Below are 18,095 nucleotides of genomic sequence, written 5' to 3'. Positions count from 1 at the left end.
TGTTTCTTAACAGAATATAAATTTGATCCTATTATTTGCTTAAAAATATACAAAATATAAAATTTGTATATTGTCACCTCCGAGAAACAATGAATCATATCGGAGTATAATATTATCGAGTGATCTCATCATATTATCTTCCACGACTCTTTAAAATTTTCGCTCTTTCTCTTGCACCTGGTCTTGATTCCCATTATCTTAGTGTGCATGTGCGTATACATACCTGGACACTATTAGTTACTCAATGTACCCCATTTATATTATCTATGTCCTTTCAGTGACTCCAAAATAATGGTTCTAAGTCGAAAAGTATTCTTTCACCCCAACACTACCTTCTTGTTAAAGCAACGATGTGATGCTTCTAACTTTCATCTAATATATCCTAACTTTTTTTGTTTGTAATTCTGCAGGTTATCCATTTTCGCTCCTTGGAAAGGCCTGAAAAGGATGAATTTTGTTTACAACTGTGAGTTCAATAAAAGACAGACTTTTAGTTCTCGAGTGTAATTTCCTATGTTATGATTGGTAATATTGATCCACTTGACGCTGCTATTCAAATTTCACTAATTGTGAAGGTCAAAGCTTGATTCATTGGATGAAGTTGTTAAGAGAGTAGCGAACCAACTCGGAGTCGATGATCCGTCCAAACTACGGCTTACATCACACAATATCTACTCTTAACGACCAAAAGCTTATCCTATAAGATATTGAGGAGTAGAAAACTTGTTAGAGATGCTGCTGCATTACGACCAAGTACGCATTCATACAACTCTAAGTCGGGGTTCATTTGATGAGGGTGTGAAACTAACAAAGCATTGACAAAGCATTACTTTCTTGCTTAGCTTTCTGATATTCTATACTTTGAAGTAGTGGATATACCTCTGCCAGAATTACAAGAGTTGAGAATCCTCAAACTAGCTTTCAGCTATGCGGTAAACTCTGAAGTGAGTATTCATTCATAAGTGGACTTTATGCTCCTTTACAAGTGCATACATATGCAAGACTTGCAAATTTATTATATATTTAGCAAACACTAAATATCTCATTTGTTTTCCATATATAGCTGGAAACCCACAGTATTAGGTTGCCAAAAGAAAGCACTGTCGGTGATGTGCTTGAGCATCTCAAGGAGAAGGTAATATAGCTAACAAGTTATTACCGGAAGTGTGCGTGTGTGTGTTCATAGAATTCTAAGATTTGTCGTATAACATAGCAATATATGATTTTTAACTGTTGCAATGTTTACGTTAAACAGGTGAAACTTTCTCGTCCAAATGCAGAGCTCGGGTTGCTGGAAGTTTTATCGCACAAGATCTATAAGGTCTTGAATTATTGCATCTTGTTTTTGTTTCATTCATTAGTTTCGTAATATTAATATCAAAATAATATTCTTCTAAACTTTTACTTAATAATCCAACTTAAATAGTTAAATTTAATTTATTTTATGCCGAAAAATCTTGTATGGGTTGACTACACACAAATTGGACGTGTCGAAGATATGCACTCCGACATGGAAGTTTAGTCTCAGTACTTGCGAGGCTTTGTATTTTGGCCTTGTGCTCTTCACTTAGTTAAATTTAATATTGTGCTTCCAAATGGATGTTAGAAATTCCTTATGTCTAGCCTTCTATGCTTATTTTTTTAAGTTGCTGAAACTCTAAGTTCCTACAGATATTTCCTAATACTGATAAGATCGCAGCAATAAATGACAATCGTTGGACTTTACGAGCAGAGGAGGTCTGTTTCTATCTCTATACATATGTGTGTCTATGTATATAAATGCTTTCATTTTTCAGGTGGTACACATAAAAAAAAATATCTTGCTAGTTGCTTTCCATGTTAGTACTGTGTCTTTATAGGCTACGACACTTTTTCCTTTAAAATTGGCTTCCCCATATGTTCATCTTTAAAATCAACAATTTCTCCATTTTTATAATTTCTCATTGCAGATTCCAGAGGAAGAGAAATTTCTTGGCGCAAGTAAATGTTTGATTCATGTGTGTCACTTCATGCATGAGGATGCTCAAAATCAGACGGTAGTATTTTCAGTTCGTTACTTCATAGTTTTCCTCAGATATTTGTACTCATTCTACCTCTCTATTTCAACTGCAAGTGCATCTCTTTCATTTTCTTCCTTTTAAATCTTATATATTCATTTTGCTTCGGCAGCGAATTAAAACTCTTGGCGAGCCATTTTTATTGATGATAAATGATGGTGAAACTTTGTCTCATATCAAGGTTCGTGTGCAGAACAAGTTGCAAGTACGAGATGAGGAATTTTCGAAGGTATTCCAGGCCGATCCAAATTGTTACAATCACTTTAAATGAAGATGATGGTATGATACTTATGTGGTTAGGCATGCTACAACTTCTACTTTCTGCTTGAATCTTCTCGATTTCATGTAGTGGAGATTTGCTTTTCTGTAGCATAGTCAAGCAGAATACTTGGAGGACTCAGATACTTTGTTCGATCATTTCCAGGTCTCACTCATTCTCTCACATAGACACACTCTGCGACAATATTTATATGCAGATGCGTTTAAATTTCATAATATGTATTGACTCTACAGAGAAGCAGTATTTGTGTTTCTTTGGAGCAATATCTTGGACTGGAACACGTTGACAATAGCCCTAGAAAGCTCCTGCAGCAAATTTGGTAATCTATACCTTGTTTTATTTTCATTTTTTTTTACTAAATCTGATTGTTGCTCAGTGTTGATAATGTTGCTGAAAGTTTTGCAAATAGGTTTTTCAGCAAAGCTTTCGGCAAAATTATCAACATCGAGCAACAAAATCAAATTTATTAAAAAAATAAAAATAAAACACGGTATAGATGACCTAATTTGCTGCACGAGCCTTCTAGGGGTATTGTTAACGTGTTCCAATTCAAGATATTGCTCCCAAGAAGCAAAAATACTGCTTCTCTATAGAGTCAAAACATAGTATGAAATTTAAGCGCATCTGCATATAAATATTGTCACAGAGTGTGTCTGTGTGAGAGAGTGAGTGAGACCTGGAAATGGTCGAACAAAGTATCTAAGTCCTCCATGTATTCTACTTGACTATGTGACACAAAAGCAAATCTCCACTGCATAAAATTGAGAAGATTCAAGCTGAAAGTAGAAGATGTAGCATGCCTAACCACATAAGCATCATACTATCATCTTCATTTAAAGTTATTGTAACAATTAGGCTAGGGCTGGAATACCTTCTAAAATTCCTCATCTCGTAATTGCAACTTGTTCTGCACAAGAACCTTGATTCAAGAAAAAGTTTCACCATCATTGATCATCAATAAGAATGGTTCGCCAAGAGTTTTAATTTGCTGCCAGAAGCAGAATGAATATATAAGAATTAAAAGGAAGAAAATGAAAGAGATGCACTTGCAGTTGAAATACAGACGTAGAATGAGTACAAATATCTAAGGAAAACTATGAAGTAACGAACTGAAATACTACCGTCTGATTTTGAGCATCCTCATGCATGAAGTGACACACATGAATCAAACATTTACTTGGTCCAAGAAATTTCTCTTCCTCTAAAATCTGCAATGAGAAATTATAAAAGTGGAGAAATTATTGATATTTAAGATGAACATATGGGGAAGCCAATTTTATAGGAAAACGTGTCATAGCCTATCAAAGACACAGTACTAACATGGAAAACAATTAACAAGATATTTTTTGTTATGTGTATCACCTGAAAAATGAAAGCATTTTTATACATAGACACACATATGTATAGAGATAGAAATAGACCTCCTTTGCTCGTAAAGCCCAGCGATTCTCATTTATTGTTGCTATCTTATCACTATTAGGATGTATCTGTAGGAACTTGGAGTTTCAACAACTTAAAAAAATAAGCATAGAAGGCTAGAATAAGAAATTTATAACATCCATTTGGAAACACAATATACAATTTACTAAGTGAAGAGCACATGGGCAAAATACAAAAACCTAGCAAGTTCTGAGACTCAACTTCCAAGTCAAAGTGCATATCTCCGACACGTGCAATTTGTGTGTAGTCAACCCATACAAGATTTTTCAACATAAAATAAATTGAATTTAACTATTTCAGTTGGATTATTAAGTAAATGTTTAGAAAAATATTATTTTGACATTATTATTACGAAACTAATGAATGAAACAAAAAGAAGATGCAGTAATTCAGGACCTTATAAATCTTGTGCGATAATACTTCCAGCAACCTGAGCTCTGCATTTGGATGAGAAAGTTTCACTTGTTTAATGTAAACATTGCAACAGTTAAAAATCATATAACGCTATGTTAAGCGACAAATCTTAGAATTCTAGGAGCACACACGCAGACTCTCGGTAATAACTTGTCAGTTATATTACCTTCTCCTTGAGATGCTCAAGCACATCACCCACAATGCTTTCTTTTGGCAGCCTAATACTGTGAGTTTCCAGCTATATATGGAAAACAAATAAGATATTTAATGTCTTCTAAATATATAATAACTTTGCAAGTCTTGCATATGTATGCACTTGTATAGGAGCATAAAGTCCAATTATGAATGAATACTCACATCAGAGTTTGCCGCATAGCTGAAAGCTAGTTTGAGGGTTCTCAACTCTTGCAATTCTGGCAGAGGTATATCCCCTACATCAAAGTACAGAATACCAGAAAGCTGAACAAGAAATTAATGCTTTGTTAGTTTCACACCCTCATCAAATGAACCCCGACTTAGAGTTGTATGAATGCGTACTTGTCCGTAATGCAGCAGCATCTCTAACAAGTTTTCTGCTCCTCGATATCTTATAGGATGAGCTTTTGGTCGCTGAGAGTACATATTGTGTGATGTGAGCCGTAGTTTGGATGGATCATTAACTCCGAGTTGGTTCGCTACTTTATTAACAACTTCATAATATGAATCAAGCTTTGACCTTCATAATTAGTGGAATTTGAATAGCAGCGTTATGTGGATCAATATTACCAATCATAACATAGGAAATTACACTCTAGAATTAAAAGTCTATCTTCTATTGAACTCACAGTTGTATACAAAATTCATCCTTTTTAGGCCTTTCCCAGGAGCGAAAGTGGATAACCTGCAGAACAACAAACCAAAAAAGGCAGGATATATTAAATGAAAGTTAGAAGCATCACATCATTGTTTTAACAAGAAGGTAGTTACGGGGAAAAATAATACTTTTTGACTTAGAAGCATTATTTTTTGGGGTCACTGAAAGGAAATAGATTTTATAAATGAGGTACATTGAGTAACTAATAGTGTCCAGGTATACACAAGCACATGCACACTAAGATAATGGGAATCAAGACCAGGTGCAAGAGAAAGAGCAAAAATTTTAAAGAATCGTGGAGGATAATATGATCAGATCACTTGATGATATTATACAACGATATGATTCATTATTTCTTGGAGGTGACAATGTACAAATTTTATATTTTGTATATCTAAGCAATTAATAGTATCAATACCAAAATACTTCAATAGGTAAAACCTTTTATAGTCAAACAAATAATACGGGCTAGGAAAGTAATTAATAATGCTTTGTTCAGGCAATTAACGTATACAGTCAATATGAGGCACAACATCAACTATGTGATAAAAGGGACCATTTCAAGGCGGAGAAATGCAAAGAGAGAAAATAAAAGAGAAGTCGAAAAGCAATAAAGCACACAAACATAGGCATCACACTAAGATAACGAGAAACAAGGAGCAAGAGAGGAAGAAATAGAAACAGCGAGGAATTTCAAAGAATCGTGAAAGATAATATAATGAGATCTATTGGGAATTTATCCACAAAGTGATGAACCCAAATGAAACAATATTTACAGAGATAATGGTGGATTTAAAAACTCTTATACAATAATTTTAGATCAATGAATAAAGAAGAATAATAGAATAATAACAATACGGAAAGCAGTAAAGTAACCGGCTTAGGAGCCAGATCTGGCAACCGAATGCCCAAGTGCCACCACCGGCCGACAACCCTCATGGTTGCAAAAAAACCACAAAGCCACCAAGACAGAAAGATCCATAATGAGACCACTTAGGCTTCATTTAGAATCACTTAAAATTCCACTAAGAAGTTTCTTTCACACTCAGCAAATATTTTCACAAAGTATTTCACGAAAAGGGGTTTAGAAAGAGGTGAGATGATGAGGGATTTCCAAGAGCAATGGAAACTTGAGAGGAACAAAATCAGAGATAGAAAGGAGGGAGAGGAAGAGGCACCGACTGAATAGTAGAAGAATAGGGTTAAGTAGAAGAAGGGTCGGGTCAGGTAATGGGCCTGGCAACAAGTGGGCTGCCATCCAAGTGGGGGGGGGGGCATGGGCCAAAAAATCCAACAACATCATTGGATAATATAACATTATACTCCAGCATGAATCATGCTTTCTTGGAGAGACAATGTACATGTTTTATATTTTCTATAATTTTAAGCGAATAATTGCATCAGATATCCGAATACGAGTCTAATCTATGTTAGCCCTCTTATTGCTATTTTTAAGTATAAAATTCAAGTAAAAACATAAGGATTCATTTTCTAGCCCTCTTCGCCATAGAAATTTTTTTTGGTGTCAACTTACCATAAAAACTTTGCGAAATTAGTACTTTGCCATATATGATCATCGTTTTGTTGATTTTATGCCGGAAGAACATTGCATGTTGTATATATGTGAAAAATATCACATCACATAATCCTTAAACATCACATGCGCCTTGCATGTGATGTTTTTTTCGCTAAAAAACTTGGTTGAGACATAGTTATAAATGGCAAAGTGTAAAATTTTGTAAAGTTAAGATGGTAAGTTGACACAAAAAAAGTTTAGATGCCAATGTATAAAAACGGTCATAGTGCGGATGACAAAATATAATTAATCCAAAAGCTTATTATGTCTAACACTGTAATGTCATAAAAGCTCAAATATCATATGTATCCAAATAATTTAAGAACTTATTTTTAGAATAAGAATAAATATCTATAAAATCTTAAAATATCTTATAAGATCTAGAAGCATAAGATGTTTCAATTAAACTTAGCCAAACACGCTCTAAGTTTCTTTTATAAAAGTAAAAATGACTTGAGCTAATTTTTTATCAAACCTTAAGATGCTGAGAAATATCTCTATCATCAATGTCACACAGTGCTTTATCCTTGTCACTTTCACGTATGTACACCAGCATATAGGCATTAGATTGCCTCATAAACTTGAGGGGGGCATTATCTGGATTTGTCGTCATTACATGCTGTCAAGACATAAATGAAAAGGTAACAAAGTATCAACAAGTTTTAACAGAAGTAGGAAAAATAAAAGGAAAATTTACTTCTTCTTTACCTCCATAAAGCTCGTCTAAAGCCTTTATTATATCTTCTTTTGTCACTCGTTCATCATCGAATTTATACCTGAAACCATTCAAAATGATTATCTTTATGTAGTTTGCAACGAGAGATCTACATGTAATCTATTGCTATAAGCTGAAAACTTGCATTTTTATGTCTCGAGAAAATAGCATTTTTGGCATATTAGCTTCTCCGTAGGTCCTATCGCTTTCTATTGTTTTCCAATTTTGGTCCATACCAATGGGAGCCAAAGTATGTTTTGAACCTAGATGACTGGAGGTCGTCTGTACACAAACACTGGGCTAAGATGCAATCCCCTATGGAGAAGTTCTGAGACCCCAATGTTGATCTTTAAAGCAGATGTACATTGACGAAATCCTTTGGTCCCTTCATCCTTCCTTCGACCTGTTTATCACAAACTCTAAGTGGGCTTAAGAAGACCATTTCATGAGTTGATAAAATAGTTGAACCAATACGAGGCACCGATTGAAGAATCTGCACCATCGGTATTGAATTTGGAGGCTTCAAACTCAAAAGCGAAAAGCAAGGGAGACAAATGCCAAATGAGAAAGAAGGATGAAGCTAAGTCAGTCATTGCAAGCAGTTTCAACGCCCCTGTTGCCTTGATGGGTGAGGGTAGAAGGAAAATGGAATAACGGTTTTACAGCAAAAATTTACTTATGATGTTTGCATAAAATTGTCAAAAGGCATTAGAAGAGGGAGTGTCGTGAATTCCCCTTCACCCAACTATGGCATTTGTTTAGAAAACATGATTACTATTCTTATTCGCAAATGTTGGACACTTGCTCTCGAAACGCATTTCCGCAAATAATTTGTAGAAATGAAAGGGAAAAGAACGCTAAGTTAAGTAGTCTTAAAGCTAAGGAATAGCTAGGCCATTACTAGAAAAATAATAAGACTATATAGAGTTAGCTAATAGAATTCTTGTCAAAATAGTATATGATTATGTAACCCAACGTGATGAAGTCGTTAGTCAATTGTTGGACAAATTAGACTACAAAACTTGATCAATAAAAGATTCTTTTGAGTCTGCTGAGTTATTATCGTACTGCATAATTCGAGTATGCATGCTCAAAACAATTGACTAAAACGGATGGTCAAGAACATAACTTACAGAGAATGGCATGCATGAGCTAGGGCCATATCCCTATAGATAGGATGAGTAGACTGGTAGATTCAAAGAGTCTAGTAATAGATGATTTGAGTTTACTAACTTGTGGATCCTTTTTGAGAAGGAAGAAAGCCGTGAAAACACTTTATGGGACAAAGAATGCTTGTCAAAAACGTTCTATTGGATTGGATCCAAAATGGACATCTGTAAGTTACTAAATACACAAATGCAAGTAGAGGGTTCACAAGTTCAAGAACTTCTAGAAAGTTTGGAGAAATTAGACTTGAGGTGGAGAACCAAACTGGTTATAGAGACAAACCCCTCGATGGGATCAAGGTGATGTTTATTTAGTGGGAGTTCTTGAAACATTCGAAAATGAGAAAGAAATTCTCATTCAGTGAAATATCTTTGGAAGAGACGATGTTGAACTGTCTCTGGTAAACGAGAAATTGAACCTTGATTGGACATGGTTCGACCAGTGCTTCACTGAACTAGTTGGGCCGCTAGATATGGACTTTCAAAAAATCGTCTAGTTGTAAAACATGGTGTTTTCTTAAGTCGCAATCCAGAAACCATATTTGATATAGAATGAAAAATATATGTCCTGCAAAAGTCTTGAGTATGAGGAATGATCCTGCACACGTCAAAGGACTAGTGGGAGGAAAATTAGACTCAGAGTCTGATTTATATATGTTCGTTATGGAATAATGTAAACATCACTTGTAATCGAAACTTTAATTGACCATATCTAAAGTTCTTAAAAGGATGATTACAAAACTCCAGTTACCCGATACATACGAATTTCTGAAATCGAACAAGGAGAAGCGATGTAGGACATCGATCTGGATAAAGACGTGGAGCCATAAAATTTACGTAATGTGATCTCAGAGTAATTTTATTCACTTAAAGTAATATATCAAACATCAAAATTTAAATTTAATGACACAATTAATTAATTTATGTACATTACTTATAGTTGAAAAGCATTACTTATTATAGTATAAGGGTTTTCAAATCCACCATTATCTCTGTAGTTATTGTTTTATTTGGGTTCATCACTTTGTGGATAAATTCCCAACCGATTTCATCATATTTTCTTCCATGATTCTTTGAAATTCTTCGCTCTTTCTATTTCTCCCTCTCTGGCTTCTTGTTTCTCGTTATCTTAGTGTGATGCCTATGTTTGGGTCCATTATTGCTCTTCGACTTCTCTTTTATTTTCTCTCTTTGCATTTCTCCTCCTTGGAATGCTCCCTTTTATCACATAGTCGATGTTGTGCCTCATAGTGACTACTGTATAGATTAATTGCCTGAACAAAGCATAATTAATTGCTTTCCTAGCCGCTATTATTTGTTTCTCAATAGAATATAAATTTGATGCTATTATTTGCTTAAAAATATACAAAATATAAATTTTGTACATTGTCACCTCCGAGAAACAATGAATCATATCGGTGTATGCTATTATCGAGTGATCTCATCATATTATCCTCCACGACTTTTTAAAATTTTTGCTCTTTCTCTTGCACCTGGTCTTGATTCCCATTATCTTAGTGTGCATATGCGTGTGCATACCTGGACACTATTAGTTACTCAGTGTATCCCATTTATAACGTCTATTTTCGTTCAATGACCCCAAAAATAATGGTTCTAAGTCTAAAAGTATTCTTTTTCCCCGTAACTACCTTCTTGTTAAAGCAACGATGTGATGCTTCTAACTTTCATCTAATATATCTTGACTTTTTTTGGTTTGTAATTATCCAAGTTATCGACTTTCGCTGCTTGGAAAGGCCAAAAAGGATGAATTTTGTTTACAACTGTGAGTTCAATAAAAGACAGGTTTTTAATTCTAGAGTGTAATTTCCTATGTTATGATTGGTAATATTGATCCACTTAACGCTGCTATTCAAATTTCACTAATTGTGAAGGTCGAAGCTTGATTCATATGATGAAGTTGCTAAGAGAGTTGCGAACAAACTCAGAGTCGATGATCCGTCCAAACTACGGCTTACATTACACAATATCTACTCTCAGCGACAAAAGCTCATCCTATAATATATCGAGGAGTAGAAAACTTGTTAGAGATGCTGCTGCATTACGACCAAGTACGCATTCATACAACTCTAAGTCAGGGTTCTTGTGGTCTGATATTATAGAATAAGGGTTTTCAAATCCACCATTATCTCTGTAGTTATTGTTTTATTTGGGTTCATCACTTTGTGGATAAATTCCCAACCGATCTCATCATATTTTCTTCCATGATTCTTTGAAATTCCTCGCTCTTTCTATTTCTCCAAGCTTCTTGTTTCTCGTTATCTTAGTGTGATGCCTATGTTTGTGTCCTTTATTGCTCTTCAACTTCTCTTTTATTTTCTCTCTTTGCATTTCTCCTCTTTGGAATGGTCCCTTTTATCACATAGTCGATGTTTTGCCTCATAGTGACTATTGTATACGTTAATTGCCTGAACAAAGCATAATTAATTGATCTCCTAGCCGCTATTACTTGTTTCTTAACAGAATATAAATTTGATCCTATTATTTGCTTAAAAATATACAAAATATAAAATTTGTATATTGTCACCTCCGAGAAACAATGAATCATATCGGAGTATAATATTATCGAGTGATCTCATCATATTATCTTCCACGACTCTTTAAAATTTTCGCTCTTTCTCTTGCACCTGGTCTTGATTCCCATTATCTTAGTGTGCATGTGCGTATGCATACCTGGACACTATTAGTTACTCAATGTACCCCATTTATATTATCTATGTCCTTTCAGTGACTCCAAAATAATGGTTCTAAGTCGAAAAGTATTCTTTCACCCCAACACTACCTTCTTGTTAAAGCAACGATGTGATGCTTCTAACTTTCATCTAATATATCCTAACTTTTTTTGTTTGTAATTCTGCAGGTTATCCATTTTCGCTCCTTGGAAAGGCCTGAAAAGGATGAATTTTGTTTACAACTGTGAGTTCAATAAAAGACAGACTTTTAGTTCTCGAGTGTAATTTCCTATGTTATGATTGGTAATATTGATCCACTTGACGCTGCTATTCAAATTTCACTAATTGTGAAGGTCAAAGCTTGATTCATTGGATGAAGTTGTTAAGAGAGTAGCGAACCAACTCGGAGTCGATGATCCGTCCAAACTACGGCTTACATCACACAATATCTACTCTTAACGACCAAAAGCTTATCCTATAAGATATTGAGGAGTAGAAAACTTGTTAGAGATGCTGCTGCATTACGACCAAGTACGCATTCATACAACTCTAAGTCGGGGTTCATTTGATGAGGGTGTGAAACTAACAAAGCATTGACAAAGCATTACTTTCTTGCTTAGCTTTCTGATATTCTATACTTTGAAGTAGTGGATATACCTCTGCCAGAATTACAAGAGTTGAGAATCCTCAAACTAGCTTTCAGCTATGCGGTAAACTCTGAAGTGAGTATTCATTCATAAGTGGACTTTATGCTCCTTTACAAGTGCATACATATGCAAGACTTGCAAATTTATTATATATTTAGCAAACACTAAATATCTCATTTGTTTTCCATATATAGCTGGAAACCCACAGTATTAGGTTGCCAAAAGAAAGCACTGTCGGTGATGTGCTTGAGCATCTCAAGGAGAAGGTAATATAGCTAACAAGTTATTACTGGAAGTGTGCGTGTGTGTGTTCATAGAATTCTAAGATTTGTCGTATAACATAGCATTATATGATTTTTAACTGTTGCAATGTTTACGTTAAACAGGTGAAACTTTCTCGTCCAAAAGCAGAGCTCGGGTTGCTGGAAGTTTTATCGCACAAGATCTATAAGGTCTTGAATTATTGCATCTTGTTTTTGTTTCATTCATTAGTTTCGTAATATTAATATCAAAATAATATTCTTCTAAACTTTTACTTTATAATCCAACTTAAATAGTTAAATTTAATTTATTTTATGCCGAAAAATCTTGTATGGGTTGACTACACACAAATTGGACGTGTCGAAGATATGCACTCCGACATGGAAGTTTAGTCTCAGTACTTGCGAGGCTTTGTATTTTGGCCTTGTGCTCTTCACTTAGTTAAATTTAATATTGTGCTTCCAAATGGATGTTAGAAATTCCTTATGTCTAGCCTTCTATGCTTATTTTTTTAAGTTGCTGAAACTCTAAGTTCCTACAGATATTTCCTAATACTGATAAGATCGCAGCAATAAATGACAATCGTTGGACTTTACGAGCAGAGGAGGTCTGTTTCTATCTCTATACATATGTGTGTCTATGTATATAAATGCTTTCATTTTTTAGGTGGTACACATAAAAAAAAATATCTTGCTAGTTGCTTTCCATGTTAGTACTGTGTCTTTATAGGCTACGACACTTTTTCCTTTAAAATTGGCTTCCCCATATGTTCATCTTTAAAATCAACAATTTCTCCATTTTTATAATTTCTCATTGCAGATTCCAGTGGAAGAGAAATTTCTTGGCGCAAGTAAATGTTTGATTCATGTGTGTCACTTCATGCATGAGGATGCTCAAAATCAGACGGTAGTATTTTCAGTTCGTTACTTCATAGTTTTCCTCAGATATTTGTACTCATTCTACCTCTCTATTTCAACTGCAAGTGCATCTCTTTCATTTTCTTCCTTTTAAATCTTATATATTCATTTTGCTTCGGCAGCGAATTAAAACTCTTGGCGAGCCATTTTTATTGATGATAAATGATGGTGAAACTTTGTCTCATATCAAGGTTCGTGTGCAGAACAAGTTGCAAGTACGAGATGAGGAATTTTCGAAGGTATTCCAGGCCGATCCAAATTGTTACAATCACTTTAAATGAAGATGATGGTATGATACTTATGTGGTTAGGCATGCTACAACTTCTACTTTCTGCTTGAATCTTCTCGATTTTATGTAGTGGAGATTTGCTTTTCTGTAGCATAGTCAAGCAGAATACTTGGAGGACTCAGATACTTTGTTCGATCATTTCCAGGTCTCACTCATTCTCTCACATAGACACACTCTGCGACAATATTTATATGCAGATGCGTTTAAATTTCATAATATGTATTGACTCTACAGAGAAGCAGTATTTGTGTTTCTTTGGAGCAATATCTTGGACTGGAACACGTTGACAATACCCCTAGAAAGCTCCTGCAGCAAATTCGGTAATCTATACCTTGTTTTATTTTCATTTTTTTTTACTAAATCTGATTGTTGCTCGGTGTTGATAATGTTGCTGAAAGTTTTGCAAATAGGTTTTTCAGCAAAGCTTTCGGCAAAATTATCAACATCGAGCAACAAAATCAAATTTATTAAAAAAATAAAAATAAAACACGGTATAGATGACCTAATTTGCCGCACGAGCCTTCTAGGGGTATTGTTAACGTGTTCTAATTCAAGATATTGCTCCCAAGAAGCAAAAATACTGCTTCTCTATAGAGTCAAAACATAGTATGAAATTTAAGCGCATCTGCATATAAATATTGTCACAGAGTGTGTCTGTGTGAGAGAGTGAGTGAGACCTGGAAATGGTCGAACAAAGTATCTAAGTCCTCCATGTATTCTACTTGACTATGTGACACAAAAGCAAATCTGCACTGCATAAAATTGAGAAGATTCAAGCTGAAAGTAGAAGATGTAGCATGCCTAACCACATAAGCATCATACCATCATCTTCATTTAAAGTTATTGTAACAATTAGGCTAGGGCTGGAATACCTTCTAAAATTCCTCATCTCGTAATTGCAACTTGTTCTGCACAAGAACCTTGATTCAAGAAAAAGTTTCACCATCATTGATCATCAATAAGAATGGTTCGCCAAGAGTTTTAATTTGCTGCCAGAAGCAGAATGAATATATAAGAATTAAAAGGAAGAAAATGAAAGAGATGCACTTGCAGTTGAAATACAGACGTAGAATGAGTACAAATATCTAAGGAAAACTATGAAGTAACGAACTGAAATACTACCGTCTGATTTTGAGCATCCTCATGCATGAAGTGACACACATGAATCAAACATTTACTTGGTCCAAGAAATTTCTCTTCCTCTAAAATCTGCAATGAGAAATTATAAAAGTGGAGAAATTATTGATATTTAAGATGAACATATGGGGAAGCCAATTTTATAGGAAAACGTGTCATAGCCTATCAAAGACACAGTACTAACATGGAAAACAATTAACAAGATATTTTTTGTTATGTGTATCACCTGAAAAATGAAAGCATTTTTATACATAGACACACATATGTATAGAGATAGAAATAGACCTCCTTTGCTCGTAAAGCCCAGCGATTCTCATTTATTGTTGCTATCTTATCACTATTAGGATGTATCTGTAGGAACTTGGAGTTTCAACAACTTAAAAAAATAAGCATAGAAGGCTAGAATAAGAAATTTATAACATCCATTTGGAAACACAATATACAATTTACTAAGTGAAGAGCACATGGGCAAAATACAAAAACCTAGCAAGTTCTGAGACTCAACTTCCAAGTCAAAGTGCATATCTCCGACACGTGCAATTTGTGTGTAGTCAACCCATACAAGATTTTTCAACATAAAATAAATTGAATTTAACTATTTCAGTTGGATTATTAAGTAAATGTTTAGAAAAATATTATTTTGACATTATTATTACGAAACTAATGAATGAAACAAAAAGAAGATGCAGTAATTCAGGACCTTATAAATCTTGTGCGATAATACTTCCAGCAACCTGAGCTCTGCATTTGGATGAGAAAGTTTCACTTGTTTAATGTAAACATTGCAACAGTTAAAAATCATATAACGCTATGTTAAGCGACAAATCTTAGAATTCTAGGAGCACACACGCAGACTCTCGGTAATAACTTGTCAGTTATATTACCTTCTCCTTGAGATGCTCAAGCACATCACCCACAATGCTTTCTTTTGGCAGCCTAATACTGTGAGTTTCCAGCTATATATGGAAAACAAATAAGATATTTAATGTCTTCTAAATATATAATAACTTTGCAAGTCTTGCATATGTATGCACTTGTATAGGAGCATAAAGTCCAATTATGAATGAATACTCACATCAGAGTTTGCCGCATAGCTGAAAGCTAGTTTGAGGGTTCTCAACTCTTGCAATTCTGGCAGAGGTATATCCCCTACATCAAAGTACAGAATACCAGAAAGCTGAACAAGAAATTAATGCTTTGTTAGTTTCACACCCTCATCAAATGAACCCCGACTTAGAGTTGTATGAATGCGTACTTGTCCGTAATGCAGCAGCATCTCTAACAAGTTTTCTGCTCCTCGATATCTTATAGGATGAGCTTTTGGTCGCTGAGAGTACATATTGTGTGATGTGAGCCGTAGTTTGGATGGATCATTAACTCCGAGTTGGTTCGCTACTTTATTAACAACTTCATAATATGAATCAAGCTTTGACCTTCATAATTAGTGGAATTTGAATAGCAGCGTTATGTGGATCAATATTACCAATCATAACATAGGAAATTACACTCTAGAATTAAAAGTCTATCTTCTATTGAACTCACAGTTGTATACAAAATTCATCCTTTTTAGGCCTTTCCCAGGAGCGAAAGTGGATAACCTGCAGAACAACAAACCAAAAAAGGCAGGATATATTAAATGAAAGTTAGAAGCATCACATCATTCTTTTAACAAGAAGGTAGTTACGGGGAAAAATAATACTTTTTGACTTAGAAGCATTATTTTTTGGGGTCACTGAAAGGAAATAGATTTTATAAATGAGGTACATTGAGTAACTAATAGTGTCCAGGTATACACAAGCACATGCACACTAAGATAATGGGAATCAAGACCAGGTGCAAGAGAAAGAGCAAAAATTTTAAAGAATCGTGGAGGATAATATGATCAGATCACTTGATGATATTATACAACGATATGATTCATTATTTCTTGGAGGTGACAATGTACAAATTTTATATTTTGTATATCTAAGCAATTAATAGTATCAATACCAAAATACTTCAATAGGTAAAACCTTTTATAGCCAAACAAATAATACGGGCTAGGAAAGTAATTAATAATGCTTTGTTCAGGCAATTAACGTATACAGTCAATATGAGGCACAACATCAACTATGTGATAAAAGGGACCATTTCAAGGCGGAGAAATGCAAAGAGAGAAAATAAAAGAGAAGTCGAAAAGCAATAAAGCACACAAACATAGGCATCACACTAAGATAACGAGAAACAAGGAGCAAGAGAGGAAGAAATAGAAACAGCGAGGAATTTCAAAGAATCGTGAAAGATAATATAATGAGATCTATTGGGAATTTATCCACAAAGTGATGAACCCAAATGAAACAATATTTACAGAGATAATGGTGGATTTGAAAACTCTTATACAATAATTTTAGATCAATGAATAAAGAAGAATAATAGAATAATAACAATACGGAAAGCAGTAAAGTAACCGGCTTAGGAGCCAGATCTGACAACCGAATGCCCAAGTGCCACCACCGGCCGACAACCCTCATGGTTGCAAAAAAACCACAAAGCCACCAAGACACAAAGATCCATAATGAGACCACTTAGGCTTCATTTAGAATCACTTAAAATTCCACTAAGAAATTTCTTTCACACTCAGCAAATATTTTCACAAAGTATTTCACGAAAAGGGGTTTTAGTTTTGTTGTTGTTCTATCTGTTTAAAACCAATATATATATATATACTAATAGAACACAGAGAACATAGATAGAAAGAGGTGAGATGATGAGGGATTTCCAAGAGCAATGGAAACTTGAGAGGAACAAAATCAGAGATAGAAAGGAGGGAGAGGAAGAGGCACCGACTGAATAGTAGAAGAATAGGGTTAAGTAGAAGAAGGGTCGGGTCAGGTAATGGGCCTGGCAACAAGTGGGCTGCCATCCAAGTGGGGGGGGGGGGCATGGGCCAAAAAATCCAACAACATCATTGGATAATATAACATTATACTCCAGCATGAATCATGCTTTCTTGGAGAGACAATGTACATGTTTTATATTTTCTATAATTTTAAGCGAATAATTGCATCAGATATCCGAATACGAGTCTAATCTATGTTAGCCCTCTTATTGCTATTTTTAAGTATAAAATTCAAGTAAAAACATAAGGATTCATTTTCTAGCCCTCTTCGCCATAGAAATTTTTTTTGGTGTCAACTTACCATAAAAACTTTGCGAAATTAGTACTTTGCCATATATGATCATCGTTTTGTTGATTTTATGCCGGAAGAACATTGCATGTTGTATATATGTGAAAAGTATCACATCACATAATCCTTAAACATCACATGCGCCTTGCATGTGATGTTTTTTTCGCTAAAAAACTTGGTTGAGAAATAGTTATAAATGGCAAAATGTAAAATTTTGTAAAGTTAAGATGGTAAGTTGACACAAAAAAACTTTAGATGCCAATGTATAAAAACGGTCATAGTGCGGATGACAAAATATAATTAATCCAAAAGCTTATTATGTCTAACACTGTAATGTCATAAAAGCTCAAACATCATATGTATCCAAATAATTTAAGAACTTATTTTTAGAATAAGAATAAATATCTATAAAATCTTAAAATATCTTATAAGATCTAGAAGCATAAGATGTTTCAATTAAACTTAGCCAAACACGCTCTAAGTTTC

General features: G+C 34.5%; 2 protein-coding genes across 6 annotated transcripts in view; both read right to left on the bottom strand.

The window, feature by feature from the left end:
• On the bottom strand, positions 1 to 7,464 carry LOC148784391 (ubiquitin C-terminal hydrolase 12-like). Of its 2 annotated transcripts, XM_088876973.1 has the most exons (8): positions 7,329 to 7,464; positions 7,096 to 7,239; positions 5,016 to 5,071; positions 4,729 to 4,906; positions 4,549 to 4,650; positions 4,358 to 4,429; positions 4,174 to 4,214; positions 1 to 3,545 (listed from the first exon to the last, which is right to left on the bottom strand). In XM_088876973.1, the coding sequence occupies exons 1-8, from the start codon at positions 7,332 to 7,334 to the stop codon at positions 3,539 to 3,541; spliced, it is 606 nt and encodes a 201-aa protein (XP_088733099.1). In that variant the 5' UTR covers positions 7,335 to 7,464; the 3' UTR covers positions 1 to 3,538. The 2 variants fall into 2 exon arrangements, with proteins under 2 accessions (XP_088733099.1, XP_088733100.1); XM_088876974.1 differs by lacking the exons at positions 7,096 to 7,239; positions 7,329 to 7,464 and adding an exon at positions 5,921 to 6,207 and having other exon boundaries at positions 4 to 4,214.
• A 3,634-nt stretch (positions 7,465 to 11,098) lies between these two features.
• LOC148784389 (ubiquitin C-terminal hydrolase 12-like) overlaps positions 11,099 to 18,095 on the bottom strand; it is a 29,843-nt gene continuing 22,846 nt past the window's right edge. For 2 of the 4 annotated variants that reach the window (XM_088877183.1, XM_088877182.1), the window contains exons 5-9: positions 15,985 to 16,040; positions 15,698 to 15,875; positions 15,518 to 15,619; positions 15,327 to 15,398; positions 11,099 to 15,183 (exon numbers count right to left, since the gene is read on the bottom strand). In XM_088877183.1, the coding sequence (XP_088733309.1) occupies positions 15,136 to 15,183; positions 15,327 to 15,398; positions 15,518 to 15,619; positions 15,698 to 15,875; positions 15,985 to 16,040 (456 nt within the window). In that variant the 3' untranslated portion in view covers positions 11,099 to 15,135. Of the gene's footprint in view, positions 15,184 to 15,326; positions 15,399 to 15,517; positions 15,620 to 15,697; positions 15,876 to 15,984; positions 16,041 to 16,889; positions 17,253 to 18,095 lie in introns of those variants that run through there. The other 2 variants (XM_088877184.1, XM_088877185.1) reach the window with 2 other exon arrangements.

This window comes from Sesamum indicum, linkage group LG13 (assembly GCF_026168435.1).
Source record: "Sesamum indicum cultivar Baizhima isolate 11 linkage group LG13, ASM2616843v1, whole genome shotgun sequence".
NCBI lineage: Eukaryota > Viridiplantae > Streptophyta > Magnoliopsida > Lamiales > Pedaliaceae > Sesamum > Sesamum indicum.
The sequence above is the reverse complement of the archived record's forward strand: the minus strand, read 5'-3'. Positions and strand labels throughout refer to the sequence as shown.

Coding starts and splice junctions, on each gene's coding strand:
- LOC148784391 (XM_088876973.1), bottom strand. Junction 4,907..5,015: donor GATGAATTTTGTATACAACT/GTGAGTTCAATA, acceptor CTAATTATGAAG/GTCAAAGCTTGATTCATATT. Junction 4,215..4,357: donor TTGAGCATCTCAAGGAGAAG/GTAATATAACTG, acceptor ATCCAAATGCAG/AGCTCAGGTTGCTGGAAGTA.